Below are 20,383 nucleotides of genomic sequence, written 5' to 3'. Positions count from 1 at the left end.
AAGGGTCGAACAAAGGAGAGTTAAATCTGGGAAGTATCGCTGGATGGAGTCGGGACGCAGCCGTTGGATGTCAACTAACATGGACTTGCATCACAAAAAATTGGTTGAAAAGTGAGTATTTATTTGTGTAGAAGACACTGAACGACAGCAGTGTCACTCTACCTAAAGCCATGTGCTCTCATTGAGCATTATACATGATTTCATGAAGAAACTGTGGTACTTCTGTCATTGCACTGGTGGGTAGCCTTGTAGTAAAAACATAGTACGTGTACTAGATTTTTGTACGTGTACCTTTTACTGATGGCAGGCAATATGTAATTTGGCTCGAGTGGTGTTTAAGGTGTTGTGTGATAGCTTTCTTTCATGGGACACTCATGATCTTTTGGGATATTGAATCTTAAAAAACATTATCAGAGCAATACTGCAAGCAAAGTAATGACCTGTTTTAATCCTGGCCATGATATTGATGCTAAAATCTACTATAAAAATGAACATCTTTTCAAAGTGACACCTCTGGTGAAAATTGTCAAGGGGAGCATTCAGAGAAAGGGGGAAGCATGAATAACAAGCTCATATTAAAGTTTATAATCGTCCCAGTTCCCTTAATGAAAATAAATTGACTCAACCATGTCCAAGGCTGTAAAGATGATATTATATTTTGCAGATGAAGGTAAAAATGTCCAGAAAGTGGACATGTAAGCATCTTGGTAGATTTCCACGGGGAGAATGGATCCTCGACATGGGAGACGAGAGGAAATGTCTTTTTCTTGTTCATCATTTGTGTGTGTGTATGATTCCTGAATTTTTGGTTGTACAACCAGATGCACCCGTGTACATATGATCTCTTTCTGTATGAAAATGATTTAGATACCCTCCGTCTTGAGTGTATATTTTAATGAAAAATAACAAATAAATTTACATGAGCTGCAAAAAACAACCGTTTGAGTCTTTTGTTCAACAAACTGTCTCAGGGAGCACTGGGGAATTTGGATGTGGAAGAAACAGATATAAACAACACTGACTTATAAAAATAATATATACATAAATACCGGTTACCTACTGTGACCCTCCCCCCCCCCCCCCAATTTCTTCAGAGGTATGAAAAAACATATATACTGCATTTATAGCCAACATTATATTTCAATTACATGCTGGAGTTGCTCTGACATTTTGACTTGCCATTGGAGGAGAAGTACTGTTGTCACTGACAACAATTTTGATCGATTGAGTCTTTTCTGTTCAAGTGTCCCAGTAAGCCATTAGAGCGAGCCAGCATGGACAATACCAGCACCCTGAGACCGAAACAGCGAAATAGAATTCAGCCATCATTCATTTTATCGTTTACATCTGTGCATTGCAGTTATCAGACCATATTTTTTCCATTTATATTTCTGCTATAATTATGTGAGGATCCTGTAGGATCGTTTGACCTTGGTGGATGTGTGAGCTTTAATCACTGCCATTCCAGTTTTGGTTTTATTTGTCCATGTGCTGTTTTTGAGATTTCTACTGACACTTCAATAAAATGAAAGTGAATGTAATTTTATTTGTGGTGCAAACAAAATTGGGAAAATGAAATCCAAAGTACCGTCCCAGTCACTTTGGATAAATAACACACCTCACTGTCAGTAGTTTTAATTTGTAGAAGCTTTTCTACTGAAGTGAAATCTGGTTTGGTAAATGAGGCCTTGAAATTAGGAAACCATTTCCACATAACATCAGTGACCGGAAGGAAAGAATACATTTTCAAAAATGATGATTGCAGGTTTTACAGATTGCTTTTTTGTGGTTGGAAGACTGTGGAACTAGTCAAAGCAGCACACTGATTAATTAGTCTTTATCTACCATATCATTTCTCCCTTTTTTCCGGAAAAAGGTTTAAAACACAGCCAGTAGAAACTGAAAATTGTTTGTAACCCCGTCTCTTGGCACATCCAGTGATAGCTTCGGACATCCAGCTCCTGATATAGTTTTTTCTTTATTTGTTGTGATGCTTCATTCAGGTCACGTTCAGCTACAGAGCAGCACTCCCGCGGCCGGCAGAGATTCAGTGTCTTGCTCAAGGGCACTTATGAAGGGCCGTTACAGCCCTGACCTTCCAGGTGAAGGTAGGTTTATTTCACAATTTAAGGTTCGAGGCATAGACGTCCGATCACCAGCAGCAGCAGGAGAGTCAGGCGTGGGGCACTCGGTGGACTTGTACCACCGTCTGTAGATGCCTCCAGCGAAGGCGCCGGACTAGATGCCCCCAGCGAAGGCGCCGGACTCGCAGTACCTGGTGAACCGCTTCCTCTTACCTCCGTCACGGAGGCACCTTTTGTCGTCGACGCTGTCGTAGAAGCAGAAGTGGGTCTCACGACTCCCCCAGCGGGTTCTTCTGCTTTCCCCCCAAGAGACGCGCCGTCTTTGGGCGACTGTTGGTCTGAGACGTCGCCGTCTGCCGTCTTGTACCACTGGCACTGGAAGTCCTTCTTCCATATCTCCGCTGGGTCTGGGTCTGGGTCTGGGTCTGGTTCTGGTTCTGGTTCTGGTTCAGCCGGTTTGGTGTCTGTCTCTGGCTGATCTGTGGCTTTTGCTGCCTCTGGCTGAAAAAAGCATAGAAAAAAAAATGTAGACATAGTTAAACGATGTTGCCCCAAACATTATAAAATATCTGTCTGATATCTGGATGCAGCTAAAGTTCTGAATCTGATATAAATCTTCCAGGGGTTCTGCAGCTACAGCAGTATTCATGGTTTATGTTGCGTTGTCCTTTTTATCATTATTACCATTTGATAGATTTTTGTTCCCAGTGAAACCAAGTGTTCCTGTTTTCATTGGCAGATGATCAAGAGGATCAAACTCTAATCCTTCTCTGTGCCGTCTCAGCTCCTGTTTTCCTCTCTGCTGTTTAAACACTGAAGATCCTTAGAGATTTGGCTTCCCCCCCTTTTTTTTCTTCTTCTTTTTTACAAAGTCACGACTTTATCAGACGTGACTCAAAACGAGTTGCCCTGTTTCCAACTTTTCCCCACAGAGACAACATAAGTTGAGAACTGTTTTTTCTTTACATGTGTCTTTACTGTGTGTGCACAGGCTTTCATGAATCGACTGCTCGTCGGCAGGAAAGGGGGGAAGTCTTCAGTGTTTGTAAACCTTTCTGTGGGCATTATTCCACCGTGGTTACAGCTCAGTTTGTCCCTGGAATAGTACAGTCATTTAAAGATTAAAACACCCTGTAACATAAACAACAGTTGCCTATTGAATACATGCTAATAAAACTTCAGTTTTGTTCATTTTATATCAATGAGAGTAGATTAAAAAGCACCACAGCTCCCAAAGAGGCCATATAGTTGAATAGCACTATAATTTCAGCAAAAAACTGAACATTGTGTAGTTAATGAATGAGAAACTCAGTGTAAGTCCTAAGACTCTGAAGGTCACCACATGTACTGGTGTGTGTCGTGGCTCTGCATAATGACACAGAGCTGCTTTTGATGATGTTGCCAAAGTGAAACCAAAGACGGAGTGAGTCTGCTGTACATCCGAACGAGCTTGAACAGCCGTTTGTCAGCATCTGCAGGAGCATCGAGCTCCTGCCTGTATACCCAGATGTTATGATAACTGTAATACAGGGCTTCATAAATCCCACCCTAATGAATCTTGAAACCTGCTCAGATTCCCCCTCCCCTCACCTTCTCCGTCACCTTCTCCACCACGTCGGGCGGCGGCGGGAGGTGGAGATAGGCCGAGCTCTCTGGCGTCTGACGGACGCACCGGCCCTTTCCCTGGCAGAGGGAGGCCGAGCAGAGTCGCGTTGCCGTGGTCACGTTGACGGAGTAGGGTCCCAGGACCTGGCGGACGAACTCTCCCAGGTCCTGGCACTCCCTCTGAGAAATGAACAGGAGGGAAGTTTGGTTTTAAACAGAAAGCAGGAACAGAGATATGGGTTGATAGACACAACACACGCTACTGTATGTCTCCTGTATAAAGTAAGTGTTGTTGGTTTATTTATATACTTTTCATGATGAAGAAGTAGAGCATGTATCATTTTTTAGACTAAAAAAGTGAAGTAGTAAAACTACATATTTACACATGAGGATAAATGTGCGGATGCGCTATGTGTGTATACTGTACCTCTGTTTTAGTCTCACTTCTCTGCCAGATGACAACTCCAGCTGTTCCCAATGCAGCACTTTCTCCTATAGTGTTGACCAGGTCCGTCTGCGGAGAGAAGCGTGTAGTAGAAAGTAACACATTGGTTTGTTGTTCAGGCTCCGATCTTCGGCACATTCAGTTTGAAATATATATCGATGGAAACAACGGCAAAGCTTTGAATTGAGTAGAAAGACAGTATATCACATTGATCATATGAAGCCTCAGATGAATTTTGCAGGATAAAAGTAATCAAAATGTTTATCCCATCTATAATTATTATCTTTTCTAAATAAAACTATGAGACTTAAGAACCAATCAATAATCAGTGCTGTCATACTATTCACATCAACTTCTGTCCGTTGTTCTGCTTCATTCGTCGATCCTTCTCAACATTTTCAAAGTTGAGATCGGTTTGTGGTGTTACCCGGATCAAAAGCTTGCCACAGCAGAGGTGTCAGATATCATACGTCACCTGCGATAGGAAAGTGTTAGTTGAGGTGTAGACGCTCTTGACCAGTGGGATTACGGGAAGATCAAACGTCATCCCGGTCAGAGAGGATACTCGTAGTGCTTCTCGTATTTGACTGGATGAATAGAGCCTGGCCCCGGAGGTCCCGCCCTGTGAGGGGGGCAGCAAGTTCAACAAAGTTATACAGTGCAGTGCTTCATCAGTAGTAAAGTTATATATTTAATTTTGTCCATTAAAGTGTCTTTCATTACTTTTTCTTCTATATAATGAGTTATGTCACAAGATTTTACATCAGCTGGACAAGTTTCATAAAGTGAGATTTTTTCTGCTGTCGTTTAGATGTTCTTAATTGCTCAGAGGACACAGTTCTCTTCCTGCTTGAATCAAGGTCCGTATGAGGACACTGGCTTTAAGGAAATATTTTGATTTGTCTAACGACTAGGCTCTTTATGCTCTCTTTATTATTATTATTCTCTATTCTGTGTATTTTTAAGGTAAGGAGGCATGAGCTGTTACCAGTGAGACAAACTGATGGTTGCTTCTATTTTTTTCCGATCCAAAACACAAATGTGAAAGGTTACACAAAAAAACATGGGGGGGAAGTGTCGCCCACCTGCAGCTTCTCCAGAGTGAGGAGCGGGTAGAGGGCGGAGCATCGCTTCCACAGCCACAGCAGCTCGTCGTTAAGTGCCATCTCTGCAGCCGGGCACTGGCCGCTGTAATTGGCCAACAGGGTTTGAGCGGGGTCGCCGTTGTAGCAGCTGGGGTAAGGGGAGACGCCCCATAATGCTTTGGGCCGTAGTTTCTTCGCCTCCCGTAGAGTCTCCATCATTACTGACTGGGCTGCTGCCTCGAAGTCCACCTGCGACAAGATCGATCAATTACCTCCCTGTCCCGCTATCAGACATTTCTGTTGCGGCAGCTGTAATTGTACTCACTCTGGTTTTATTAGGGCCATTGTGGATAATGGACCAAATCAGTGAGCAATGAGGCTGCTTTATGGCAGGATTGGAGTTAAAGGATTTTTGCATTGATATGTTGAAGTACCTTGATTTGCCAGGAATTGAAAGTAATAGTTTTACATTTTCAGAAATGTTTTTTTTCACTCTGCCGCCGAGTTATGGTTATGGAGTATATGCTCATTTTTACATTTGTCTACAAATTATTACAAGCCTTTATGCTGAGCTACGCTAGCTGGCTTCTCCTGGCTTCATATTTGTCGTACAGGTGTGAGGGGTTGATCTTTTTGTCATTTTGTTTCTAACCATCAGTGAGAAAGTAAATCTGCATATTTTCCGAAACTGCTGAAATCTCTCTTTCATAGACTGGATTAGTCAAAAACAAGCATCCGTCTGGTTTGTTTGCCTATAAACTATTTATGCAGCTCATAAGTATATCCAGTTAGCAAAAGAATACATTTGTGATGTTTATCAAACTTTTTCCCAAACAAGACAAAATTTACTGGCTGAAATCCAACTTTATGTTTTATACTTAGACATTCATCCAAAGGAACATATTATGTGCGGTGATTCATCACAAAAAGTTATTATATGTATTGTAAACTTTTACTCTTCCGCCATTAGTTCCTGACTCACAGTGCTGTGGAGCCCTCGTGTTTATCCTGCCTGTCACAGCGCTTTATGGCTGTTTTATTTTCCTTCCTGCCATTACTGCTTACTTTGATGCCTCTTGAAGGTGCAGACGTCATAAATGTGAAATATCATTGTCAATGTAATTATGATACATTAGTGACTCGTCATGGTACCGAATAGTGTTACTATTAGTGAACAAGTCCCAGTGGATATTTACATTTTCCTTAAATTATTGCCTCTTATCTAAAAGAGAAACACCAGAAAAACACAGGCAGTGTTTATTTTCTATCAGCATCTTGCGGCCTCGACCATCTGCCAATGACTATCTTCTCTCCGTCTCCACTTATGTTCCCTCAACCTTTCCCCATCCCATCTCTATTCTGTTTCTCCCTGCCACTGCTGTCTACCTGCCAGTTTTAATCCTCTCTGTACCTGGAAATTTCCTCACCTGCGACCACTTCTCCACCTCCTCCGGGGTCCAGGTAGGAAAAAAGGCCTTCATCAGGTTCCTCGATGCTTCCAGATACATAACCTGCTTCTCTCGATTCCTCAACCACTGGGGGGACCACTCTGCCCACCGCAGCACCCCCAACCCGAGATACCTTGGCGCAGGTAAAGCTACCTCCAAGTCCTGCTGTGTCTTCTGGAGGTGGTTGTTGAGTCGCGTGTGTTGCGGCAGCCCCCCATTGACCGGAGTGTCTTTGTCTACAAAATATGGGTAGTTCCCCAGCGTGTCCTCATAAAAGACAGCCACGCGGCCCTCCCGCTCCATCCCAAAAGATCTGGGATCTATCCGACCGGAGCAAGACGAGTCGGGGATGCCCCAGAAGATGATGAAAGGCTGTCCAGACAGGAGAGGGGGGCGAGCTGGACCAGCTGCACAGAGGTCAGCAAAGGCAGTAAGCAGGAGGATGATGACGGTCACAAAAATCGAAGGCTGGACTTGAGGAATGGTTGTTGAAAAGGTTGTGGCTGATATTTGAGTCCTGCGATGAGGTGTCAGTTGTGGTTCTAGTTCTGGCTCTCGGTCTGGACGCGACCGTGGCTCGGTCCACGCCATTGGAGCGGCCACCTCTCAGGCTCTCACCCCTGCAGGCCCTCACAGCCGATCATGTTCCTGTGAAACGGAGCAGAAGTCGAAGCTTCATCAGGCTGTAATGTGATATGGTCTCTAAATATCATATATTGTTATTGTTCATTGGCTCACACATCTACTGAATGAACAGTCCCAACGTTAAGTGTTCAAAGTGACGTGTGTGGATTACCCATGAGGAACTGGGACATTGTGTCTTGACAGTCAAGTTGCTGTGTGAAGCGCCATTCACCTGTTCACCTCCATTTAATTGGTGTGGCAGCAGAACGTTGTGTTTTATCTCAAACTTCGGCCCATAAAACCAAAACTAGGTAAAAAGGAGAAGATTTTTATGTGGTGGTAAACTGGTCCTTCACATAAACTATACTGTATATTATAAACTATCAGTCAATTACTAGTTGGGAAGCATAACGATCTATACAATAATAATTTTCTTGTCTGGTGTCACCTAGTACTGTTATTTACTGTTCTTTGCAGTTTCGCTTGGTAGGTAATGTTTATGACCAAGTACAAATACAATATACTTATGTACACACATTACAATTTCCAAGGTGTACTTACAAACTGCTTTCAGTTTTTCTGTAAAGTTCAAGTTGCTATCAATCATAATCATTTTGTATTTTATTACTACTAACAACATCATCGGGGGAATCTGGTGATCATTAAGATGAGACACAACTGTGGCGGTGTCTTGATTTGTTAATGTCGCCTGAGTGTTGTCTTACACACTAATCTCCCACAACATTAACCTGGTAACTGCCTTAATGTTGTGGCAGATCAGTTTATATCCATTGGCCTACTTGGAAATTTTCCACAAACAACAATCTGCTGTGGCTGATGGGTATATATCCACATTAGTTGATTAATATCTCCTGATATTTACATCTATCTTCTGTTTTATTTCAATTTTGTCGCTTCTGTGCCTTATTTTAAAAACGTAAAATCCTTAAACTCATCTTATCTTCTGCACAAGACTTCACCTCCAATGTTGACACTAATGCTGTATACACTCTGTGATGCACAATATAGTGGGGTAGGATAAATGTTTGAAAATGACTCCATGACTCCCACTTCACATCTTTTAATACAAATCATTATTTACTGTTCTCACATCTAAGACAGTCACCCGCTGATCATATGTTGTCAAGGACAGCTCCCAGATTTTCACAGTTATCCTCCATGACACCAGTGACTTCCCTGCAGTTTTAATATTCAAACAAAATATGTCAGCTCAGATTGTAAGAGTAGAAAACAACAGTATGAAGGATTAAATAATCCTACCAAATATATGGGCTGTCCAATGTGGGATTACAAATGGTACGATGGACAAACTTACTTTTCCTCTAGACTGACGAACTGTCTAGTTTCTGCATTGGAAGATCCAATACCAGATCTAAATAGTTGCATATAGTGAACCTAGTTAATTATTATTATTCAAAAGAAGATAATTCTCCATACTGCGTCCTCATTTTATCATCCTAAATACAAACAGATTTCTGTTTCTCTCGGCAAACATGACAAATAAAAGTTGATCTTTTCATGAATCAATAACATGTCACCAAACCCAAAGCTTTTTACGGAACAAGATCCAAAGATGATTTTCCTTCTAGCATAAATAGATATTTCTCCAGTCATCAATCCCATAACTGAGGTAATTCCACAGAATATCACGTGATTCGCATCCCACAGCCCCTTCTGCTGTACCCAACTTTACTTATCCTGTAGTAATACTACTTGCAAATATAATTGGTCAGTTACATTTTAGGTTTTAATTTTATTTATTTTTTACCCCTAAATATGTAGCAGTGCCAGTTTCTCTCTCTCAGAGAGGATGTTTGTTCTAAAGGAGTGCTTTCTAATTTTGATGCTGATTTTATATAAATTCTTCTATTTCACCCTTATAATGAGTCAAGAAGCTTCATTCAAGTTAAATGAGTTTTGTTACTCAAGTACACATTTATCACAGTTTCCTTACAAGGAGCTTGAGTCATACAAAATGAATATCCGGTGAGTGCTGTGACAGTGACGCACAGATGACCACTGTATGCATCACTCATCTCATTAGGATAATAATGGACACTGTGCTAATGAATATCAGCGGACATTCATGCCAATTCAAACAGCCAAAGAAAAAACTGAGGCTGAAATTAACTAATACATTTCTTCTAGTACAACACTTGTTTTCAATTGCTGCTACTGAGAATCTAAAGTTTCTATGAAGTGTGAGGCTTCGTTATTTAACTTGCCGTGACATATTCAACTTCTTATTCTGCTACTTTTAGCTGAAAGTATGATTTTGCATAGAAAAACATGCAATAAGTTCATAAAGTATGATGCACTTTTGGAGATTTAAACCAAACAACAATTAGTTCGACCACCTGCAACTTTTAACGCATCAATAATTTACGGTTACACCCAGGCATCAACAGCAGCAGGAAAACTGACCTTGAAGTTGTGGAGTGTGGAGCTTTAGTTTGTGTAGTTAACAGATGATGGGAAACGTATCAATGCAGCGATAAAAGTATCAAGGCGACGGGGTGCAGTTTGTCATGAAAAATAATGGTAATGATGATTTTCTATATTTTATTTGAAAGTCTATCTTTTTGATGCAGAAAAAAAAAAATCCTCTCTTGTAGAGTCTTGTTAAATCTGAAGAAGTCCCAGACTGGAAAAAAACTTTTGACAAATAAACAGCTTTTTTTTCCAGGTTGGGAGTTTGGCATTTTTGTCGGGTTGCCTGTATTATTTTGTTGACTTGTTACTGCAGTGACAAATCCCAAAATCCTTCAAGAGGTGTTCGTTTAAAATGAAGTTCTACTCATGTAGCAGAGTGACACATGAGGAAGTTGTAACATATCACAGAGAGGTAGTTGTCATTAATGGGCCTGAGAAGGATACACTGAAGGACTCTGCTCTTATTCAACATGCAGCACTAAATATGAGATAATTATAGCAGGAAGTGACATCGAATGCACAGTGGAGTCTGAGACAAGTGTCGGCCACGACGCCTCTGCTGTTAAATGGTGTGTGGCTGAGTGGTAGTTTTTCGTAGTCGGTAAATTGTGAAAAAAATAACAGCCGGCTCTGTTCGTGCGTGCTGGAAGTGGGAGACTCTGAAGGGGCTCAAACAGGGCATAAGAAAGTACAAGGTTGTTCGAATTTAAATATTCCAAGAAGAAAGCGTAGCTTTATTCACCATGTGAATGTATAAACAGATTTATCATCATCCCAAAACTGACAGACTTTACAAAAACTGAATATATTAATGGAGTGAAGTCTTGTAACTTTGTGCAACATTTGAAAAACACAAATCCTGCATTACCCATTTTTGATACGAACAGAGACAGTGATGCACTGATTCTTGCAGATAAGCATGTGTTTTGTCTGATGTCAAGCAATATGAGAAACTAGTAATGATGCAATATAAAAAAAGGTAATGTAAAATGTAGTTTATTCTATTTTCTATTATTTCTTTTCTTCTGTTTTGGACATGATCATGGTTAGGTTTTGGAACTATAGTCCCCAAAATTGGAGGGCTTATGTAAACAGTCAGTATATTGTTGCAACGGAGTCGGCTTAGTTACGCTCTGGCTACGACTTGAGCCCCATTTTTCTGTATTTGCATTTGGTCAAATTGACAGGAGTTAGTTCATTAACAGTCTGCCAAGTTGCTGTTTACATTCGCCCACACATGTTCAAACAACTCTGATACCAAAGGAGACTTATGATGATGCTCACTCTATTTTCTATCACTACTAAGCTGATTCGTGGACCTTTACTAACAATGGACAACATAGGTGATTGTGTTTAAGTCATGTATTAATCTAAAAATGACTGTGTGGTATGTTTGTTTCACTTCGACTGAGCGATAACACCATTATTCTCAAAACATTCCCTATACTTTTCTGTTTCGATGATGATAATGGAGAGCACTGTCCAATACTGCAAAGATCCACATTGTTTTCATATACATACATCAACTATTCAGTGATCCTATAGTGTAAAGCGTCTGTTTTTAAATGTAGCTTCCCTCATTTGGTCAGATTTAACATTTTCTTTGCATTTAATATTTTTATGGTTTCTGTTTTTTTAGATGAATTACACTTATATTTAGTTCTGCTGTATCATTCTATGCCCTGTTCCTCTGGAGTTAACAAGGCACTGTAACATTTTATATTTCTCAGCTCATTTATCTGACACGTTTTCAAGAAGAAGGTCAGGCAGCGTGTTGTGAGCAGTGGCATCTCTTCTGGGTAACACAGACACGGTAGCTGCATCCTCACTAACAAACCCTTTAAAGGGGAAATGTTCCACTTCAGTGTGTGACTGTTGTCCGGAGTAAAAGCGGTGCGACATGCCGAGGGGTTTCTCTAGCATTAAATACACCACTTGCAAATAAAAACACCAGCTTTCAGGAGGGAAAAGAGGAGAAATTGTCAAGGGTCTGTACACCCACACAGATGTGTTTTTAGGTCTCAGCCTGTCTGATTAGGATCATCACATTTTTAACACACTGCCTGTTTGTCACATGAAGAGTCTGTGGCTATAGCAAGTTGACAAGACCAGACAGAAAGCTGTTTCACTTAAATGTTGGTTTAGTTTAGTTCATTTATTAAGTGTTCTCACATGCCAACCTAAGTAGCTTTGAGCCCAATATACCCTTTTATTTCCTGAGTAACAGCTATTCGTTTCTAATTATATATTAAGATATTAAGAGAAGAAAAAACTCTCTTCATCCATAAACCTTAAACAACAAGTTTGTTGTCCATCAGATTGAGATAATGGTTACAATAAAATATATAGAATTTTAGAATTGAACATTAATAGAGAATTAAAAAAAAAGAAGAAATTGAGTGCCACTCCTGTTTGGTGCATTGGATTTAAAAATGATAAAGTTAACAAGAGCACGCTCCACAAGATATATCCCACAGTCAAAAACAATATAAATAAAAACAAATTGAAATAAAGTGCCACTGTCAGCAGATGGCACAGTTCACAGCAGTTGTTGCAGTGTAAAGTAAAACGTAATATTCGCTGTAATCCATCAGATTGTCACCTCGGTACATTTTAAGCATGTTCTTATCCACACTGACTGGATCGCAACCGTTGTATAAGCTCCCATGTGTCCGACACAATAAGCCACTAATACTAAGGAGGTCAGAGGTCACAGAGCGAACAGCGCCCTGCACATATCTCATATATATAGATATATCTATCTATCTATATGTTTCTAAACTTGCAAAATGTGCATAAAAGGGAGAATTCATGTTTTTCTTGTTCAACTGGTTTAGGGTGGATAGTTCAGCCTTGTAATAATATTTCTGTGGTTTTCACTATCTTTTATTAGAGATTCGTCCTTGTTGAATTCTTCATTCCCTGAATAAAGAATGGAAATTTACCTTTGACCTAACAGTGTCATGTTAGTTTGACTCTTTTTCATAATGTAGCTGTTGTGAAAGGACATATAGGCTTTTCTAGTATCCTGTTGATACTTTGTGATCATTCAATCGCACATTTGTCACCACTTTGTTACCCACTCTTCTTCTTCAAAAAAATGACAATGAAATGAAAATACATAGTACTCCTGTATGATTTCAAGTGTCTCTCTCTAAGAGATTTCCACTACTGAACCAAACGTGTTCAATCGTCTATAAACATGATCAAACACACATTATTATTATTATTACTATTATCATTGCCTGCTTTTTCAACAGTGCCCATAATCTGCTGTTTATCTTTGACCTTTTTTTCTCATTCCAATAGCTGTAATCTCATCATACTGTATGTAATCCCACACTTAATGGTGGTAGTGAATGGTAAACATGATATCTGACTAATCTGGTCAGACTAAGCCTCTGGTCTGTGTTTACTCCTCTGTCTGAGCCCAGGCTGATCCTGAGCCCAACGCCTCCACAGCACAAAGACACCTCGGCTCTGATGGTCGCATTGTGTGGCGCCCTTCATGTGCGTATTTTTTTATTATTAAAATAATGATGAATTTTGGCATTGTTACGGCATGTCCCTCCGCCAAGAAGGAATTAATGGATTTGTAAACACGGCGTTACTGGTTCTTTGTTATTTCATTTTCTAATGCGTCTTCTCAGTTCATTTCCATCTCACAGTTCATTTGTCCGGTCCTCTCACGTAATCGCCACCATGCTGAGCCGAGGTCACACAGAAAGGGAATCTGTTATTTGAACCTGCTGCTTCTCTGATTTGATCCCCTTCAGACAATTTGTGAAATATCTCATTTTGCACTGAAGGAGTAATGTGGCAAAAAAATAGGGGAAAGAAAAAAAAAGATCATCCCTGCAAACAGAAGCTGCAGATTTGCTGCTGTTTCCAGTGTTTGATTCGGAGTACCAAACATCGGCCACATTGCAGTGCAACAGGTTTAGTTTTCTTCTGTTTTTCTTAGATATTTTATTAAGTGAAACTCTTGCAAACTTCACCAAGCTTTGCTGTGTTCTTCCCCAAAACTTATCGACAGTAAAATTAAGTGGACACTGTCAGGTCTTTCTTTTTAGTCTTCGACCCCTTGAGGGGGATGAGCGGACTGATGACTCCTCATGGTGGGTAGATTAAAATGCTGTTCTGCCTTCTCATGTACCCTCACCGTGCCGCTGTCTGCGCTGCTGCTCAATGAACCGAGACCAAACGGTGGTAGGATCCAATCAGAGAAATCAGCTGAGATTAGGACGATACATGCGTCACTCCCATTTGATGCCCAGAAAAGAACCAGTGTGGGCGATGTACAGCAAATCACTGGCCGGGTTCAAGTGTGATTTAAGTTATCAGGACATTTGCTCAAAGGAAAGAAGACATCAAAGTCCAGATTATATCAGTTCTTTTACTGCAGCTCAGTTGAGATGACACATTCTGAGCACTACAGTAGATGAAGTGTGTATACATATTGTTATAATTAAGGTTTTGTTGAGCAAATCAGGTGCAGTTAGTAAAGTGAGCCTGTTGGCTGCTGAAGAATCTGTAGCCAAGTAGTCATGACCATAAACAACCGCAAGATTCCCATTTCAGTTTTGGCACTTTGTTTCCATGTCATCTCTCTTTCTTATTTTCCTTTAAATTCTATCGCTGTTGTCAGTAAAGCCTTAAAACTACCAAATAGATGTTCCTCTTCCCGACAGATCAGTAGCTTTCTCAATGACACAAAAACAAAATTTTACACCAAAAACAATGTCAATGTCAGACGCTTGTTGACTAACCTTCATTCATGTGCTGTGACTTTCTGTGGCCCCCAGCGGTGGAGCCCAAATTGTTTTTTGGCAACCTTCCTCTGTACTGGCAGTAGCAGGAGAATAGATATTCCATATATCAGTTAATTTACACCTATAATATTCACAGTGTGTCAGTCTCATCTGCAAATTTAGCAAATCGCTGCCTCCAGTCATGTCAGTATGACCAGGCTACAGAAGGATGTGTCGATGTGGCTGTTTACATCATTGTACTAATGAGGAAACTGATGAAATTTGACATTATGTTTTTATGTAACGTCAACATTTTTAAGACACTGCAATCTTCTTTTAGGACCACATATTTTTTTAATTCTGGCAGACTTGTTGCTTAGAAACAGTGAACCTGACTGTCAAACGTACCATTTGCACCACACACAGCGAGTTAGTGAAGAAAGTCAACACAGTGGCGTAGAACTGTCATTTGCCTTTGTATTTTGATTGAAGTAATTTATATTGAAAAAAGTTACTTATGTTGAAGCTGTGGCGTCGCCAGGCAGATTGTTATGGTTGTGTAACTTGTGGTTTTACAAGACCTACAGCTGCGGCCTCTCCAATACAACGGAGGTAAATGGAATTTCATTTGAGATGCTCCAATCACTGAATAGCGAGCTGTTATTCAGTAGTTTTAATTAAAAAATACTGCCTACTGAATATACAGAAACACCCTTTTTTTCCCCCACGCTTCAGTATTTTAGGTTTTTCATAATATTCTTACTATAGTAGTTTTATTCAGGACTTCTCAGGAGAAATGTACTCACTTATTTTTAAATTTGTATTATTATTATATTTCATATTATTATCATTAATTAACTTTTCTTTCATGTCCATGTTATTTAAAAAAAACTATCATCTTGTTCCAGAACTCCAAATCTCTGCCCGCATCTCAAATTCTTTCAGTCATTCACACTGACAAATTAGCATTATGCAAATTTGATTAAGACTGAATTCAATGAAACCAAACCAAAAATACTCGAGCACTAAAACCGGATAAACGCAGTACCGACTACATATCGCCAAACCGAGTCAGCATGACAAGTGAAACTTACCGAGGCCGGAGTTATTCTTGTATTTACTCCTCACAGTCTGGACATCGTCTGACTTTCTGCTCTTGACATTAAGGTGTTTTATCCCTCTGTCTTTTTTATTCTTCACTCGTCCATGTAGGAAAATCAAGGAACCCTGTTGGCTTTGCGAGGGCATGGATAAGCTTTGCATGTGTAACATGCAGCGAAGAGGAGCCTGACAGCCGGAAGAGAGAGCTCGAGAGAGGGAGGGAGGAGGGAGGGAGGGAGAGGAAGAGACAGGAATAGACGGAGAGAATTAAAAAGAGATGTAAAATGTGTCAACGGGGAAAAAGAGAGGGAGGAGAAATGAGAAGGAAAATACACCAAAAAATGTGGAAAGAGAAAGAAAAAGAAAACCAAAGAGAGGCAGAGGAGTTGTTGGGAAATTGTCTAGGGGAAAGAAAGATGGGCGGGCAGGTGTGTGTGGGCATGTGTGTGTGTGTGTGACCTCACCTTCACAGCCAGGTTAAGCTTCCTTACTGAGAGAAGGTAAGCAGGGTCAGCGTCGACACTGCCGGCTCACATGACCATCGACACTGACCATAATCCCATAATCCTCTGCTCTGCTGCTGCCGCTCTTGGCTAAACAGACACCCGAGCTGTGGAGGATCACACCTGTCCTCATCTTCCTCCTCCTCCTCCTCCGCCTCTTCATCTTTGGTCTCTTCTCATCCTCCTCTGCCGCTCAGTCACCTCCCTCGCCTTCCCTCATCCCTCTTCTTTTTTTGATCCTCTGTAATATTTTAATATATTTAACTTCCCTCCTACTCTTCGTCCTCCTCCCCCTCCATCTCCTCTTCCTCCCGCCCAAATCCCTCTCTCCCTAATCTCTTTTCTTCCACCGTTAACTCTGTTGTTTTTCATTGACCTTTCTTTCAAGGATTCAATGGCAAAAAAACAAAAACAAAACACCAGCATCAGCGTCGTCTGGGTTGGTATGACACAGCAATAAACCACTGCTCTCTCTTCCTCCTTATTCTTTTTTTTTAAATTCTCATCTATTTTTCTTTTTTTTCTCTCAAAGCTGCCTCTCCTTCCTCTCCTCTTGTGTTAGTTTCTTTCAATCTATTCTGTCATACCTTACTTTTCTATCTCATTTAAAATGATTTTGTTTAAGTTTTTCCTGTGGTTTCCCTTTAAGGTGAAGAAAGTAACAATGTGTTTTTCCCAAGTAAATCTTTCACTTGGATGCCTAACATGTTTTCACTCACTATTTAGACAGGGAGTCTCGAGACAGCCCTCTGGTTCCTCATTAAAATCTGTTCAGTGATAAACTTTACACAAAAAGTCTAGAGGCACACTAGCACCCCTGTGAGGCCGTCTGGTTCTTAAGGGACAGTAATTAAAGCTGATTTTCATCTGTTCGTGGCACTAGAGCCAAATTGGTTCTCCGTCCATGGTGAGGTGTTTCACTCTGACCGAAATCTCCATCCTGAGAGAAAATAACCACACATGGTGCCGCTCTTGGATCCGAAAATAAAATTTGATCTCTTTTGTTTGACCGTGTGAAACATTCACCACATTACTAACTTGTGGGTAAACGCAGCAGTTGACGTGGTTCAGATCTTCTCCGACAGGCTCCACGTGAAGCTTCCATCAAAATATGTCACATTCAGTCAGAGAAAGCAAATGTATTTTTTCCGTTTTTAATTTTCAATATAACAAAATAACAAAACAAGTACGAGCAAACTTACTCCCATTATGTTCTTTTTTTATATTTATTATTCATTTTTTAGGTTAACATCCCGTGAAATACATCCTATATCCTGTTCAATATACACTCACCGGCCACTTTATTGGGTACACCTTGCTAGTTAAAGGTTGGACCCCCTTTTGCCTTCAGAACTGCCTTAATTCTTCGCGGCATACTTCCAACAGGGTGTTGGAAACATTCCTCAGAGATTTTGGTCCATATTGACATGATAGCATCACGCAGTTGCTGCAGATTTGTCGGCTGCACATCTATGATGCCAATCTCCTGTTCCACCAAGTCCCAAAGGTGCTCTATTGGATTGAGATCTGGTGACTGTGGAGGCCATTGGAGTACAGTGAACTCATTGCCATGTTCAAGAAACCAGTTTGAGATGATATGAGCTTTGTGACATGGTGCATTATCCTGCTGGAAGTAGCCCTCAGAAGATGGGTATACTATGGTCATAAAGGGATGGACATGGTCAGCAACAATACTCAGATAGGCTGTGGCATTTAAACGGTGCTCAGAGGGGCCCAAAGTGTGCCAAGAAAATATCCCCTGCACCATTACACCACCACCAGCCTGAACCGTTGATACAAGGCAGGATGGATCCATGCTTTCATGTTGTTTACGCCAAATTCTGACCCTGCCCTCCGAATGTCGCAGCTGAAATCGAGACTCGTCAGACCAGGCAACGTTTTTCCAATCTTCTATTGTCCACTTTTGGTGAGCCTGTGCGAACCGTAGTCTCAGTTTCCTGTTGGTTATTTGAGTTACTGTTGCCTTCCTATCATCTCTAACCAGTCTGCCCATTCTCCTCTGACCTCTCACATCAACAAGGCATTTTCGTCCACACAACTGACGCTCACTGGATATTTTCCAATTGAACAGGTGTACCTAATAAAGTGGCCGGTGAGTGTACATATATATATATATATATATATATATATATATATTTACTCCCTACTCCCTATTTTGTTATTTCAATCAAAAACACTGGACATTTTAGCCTTCCTTGCACACTTGCACTATGTATGAATGTATATAGCTTTATTTTTTCTTCTTTCTTCTTTATTGTTTATTGTATATTTTTGCTATGTTTGTGATTTTTCTACCTATTTTCCTGATGATGCTGCTGCTGCTGTAACAAGCGGATTTCCCCGGCATGGCATCAATAAAGTCTATATTGTCTTATCTTTAAAAAGATTTTTTTAAGAATATTCATATCAGGGTGCCACCAAACTAAACATTTTATATATTTTAAATATTTTTAAAATATGTTAAGTCGATTGAATAACGTTCTTAAATTATGACATCAGCAAAATACTCAAGCCAAGCAAAAGCTTCTATTTCTCTTTTTGCCCTTAATGATGAGAAACACTGTGTTGAATGTTGAAATTACCAATGAATTGAAAGTTGGAGCTTCTGTCATGTGGCATTTTCTCTACAGCCCTGGAATATGTGGAAGGGATTCAATTATGAAAGGGACTTTTTGTTTTCTTCTTCTCCCGTCACGTGACTAACTTTTCTATCACTCGGGATAATGCGTGCTGCAATGTTAATGGAGGACTGGGCCAGTCTCACAATAAGACTGGTAAAACAACAACACACATTGATATTCTCCACGTACCACACTCATTTCTGCCTCTATATGGTTCCTCTCCACATCATCATTTGCTTCATTGTTTTTTCTCTTCTTTTTTTTCATTTGGCCTCTTATGTTTCCATCCCAGCTCTTTATTTAGGCTCCACACCTCTAACATTCCATCTATCTCCTCTAAGTTATCCGTCATTTTTTTCCATTAGAGCTGTCACTGCACACAATAGCTAATAACCTGGTCAAAGAATCGCACCTGAGCTCTCTTGCTTTTTCTATAAATTCCCCCCTTTTTTCCCCTCCCTCCTCTTCTCGCCGCCGGTCTTTTCTTTAGATCTCTACCTGCCGCCGTTTTTTCCTCTGTGCTCCGTGTCGCATTCTATGCATATTAAGATTAACAACCATTGTTCTCATATCTGCTGCATCCCTCTCATGAAGATGTTGGTGACCTTGTGTCACAGCCCGCTCTCCCTAATTCTCTCCTGGCTCTGTTCAGCCATTTAGAACAACAGATAGTAGTCGGTATAGTCTGCTATGAACTGATGAAGCGATGCAGTTAGTGGATCAGGATTTAATTCTGTATCAAGATTAAGTTTACTGATTACAAATTACACTGCAGTAAAAAAGGCTGCAGGCTGGTGCAGTGATTATTACACAGCACATGATTTACTTTACACTTATTGTTGTGTTGCACATGTAGACTGACATATTAGAGTGTGTGTGTGTGTGTGTGTGTGTGTGTGTGTGTGGACTGTTTGTGGTGTTCAGTGCATCCGTCGCAGTAGCTAAAGCTCGTGGATCTTATATTTTCCAACCTCTTATTTTATTCCCACTGAGGCCTCATGCACTAAAAATACAAGCATCACGCCGAAGGGAGTTCGAGATAAAAGCGTCCACCGCATGCCAAGTGGCCCGACTGCACACGAATACTTTGTGTCTTTATGTTGGCATTTGTAATGCATGTGTGTGTTTTCCAGTTCTTTATTTGTTGTATATGTATATGGTTAGTCTCATCTGCATGCATCTGTGTTTTTCATATATTGCATCACTATCCACTATTACGTTTTTTCCATCTGCACATCTGTGTGCATGCATGTGCCTCTTTGTGTTTGCCGTGTTTTTTTATTTTATTTTGTGCCTTTTGTGTTGGTGGCATGTTCATCCCTCCGGATCTTGGTCTGGTCAGTTACCGGCTTATTTTACGCGTCAGGGACGTTGTTATGTAGCTGTGTTATGTTGGCGTGAGCGGGTCCTCCGCCCTCTTCAAGGTGGAGAAGACGGAGAACTGTGAGAGCAAGGATTACAGACAGGTCACCAACAATACCTTCAGGTTAAAAACACGTGGGCCACCCTAGACACACATACGCTCCAGCCCACCAGTCAGATTATATGTATTCAATACCCTGAGGTCATCCGATTTGCTCCAAGGCCGTGTTTCCCTGGAAACAGATCAGCAAGGGGATGATGATGATGACGTTGGGGATC

General features: G+C 40.7%; 1 protein-coding gene across 1 annotated transcript; it reads right to left on the bottom strand.

The window, feature by feature from the left end:
- Positions 1-930: 930 nt before the first annotated feature.
- si:dkey-72l14.3 (Glyco_hydro_56 domain-containing protein) lies at positions 931-16,310 on the bottom strand. Its single transcript, XM_035645159.2, has 7 exons — positions 15,591-16,310; positions 6,647-7,315; positions 5,220-5,468; positions 4,610-4,756; positions 4,117-4,203; positions 3,675-3,869; positions 931-2,585 (listed from the first exon to the last, which is right to left on the bottom strand). Exons 2-7 carry the CDS (start codon positions 7,256-7,258, stop codon positions 2,127-2,129), a joined length of 1,749 nt encoding a protein of 582 aa, XP_035501052.1. The 5' UTR covers positions 7,259-7,315; positions 15,591-16,310; the 3' UTR covers positions 931-2,126.
- Between the last annotated feature and the right edge of the window lie 4,073 nt (positions 16,311-20,383).

The sequence above is a fragment of the Scophthalmus maximus genome, chromosome 3 (genome assembly GCF_022379125.1).
Source record: "Scophthalmus maximus strain ysfricsl-2021 chromosome 3, ASM2237912v1, whole genome shotgun sequence".
Classification (NCBI taxonomy): Eukaryota; Metazoa; Chordata; class Actinopteri; order Pleuronectiformes; family Scophthalmidae; genus Scophthalmus; species Scophthalmus maximus.
The sequence above is the reverse complement of the archived record's forward strand: the minus strand, read 5'-3'. Positions and strand labels throughout refer to the sequence as shown.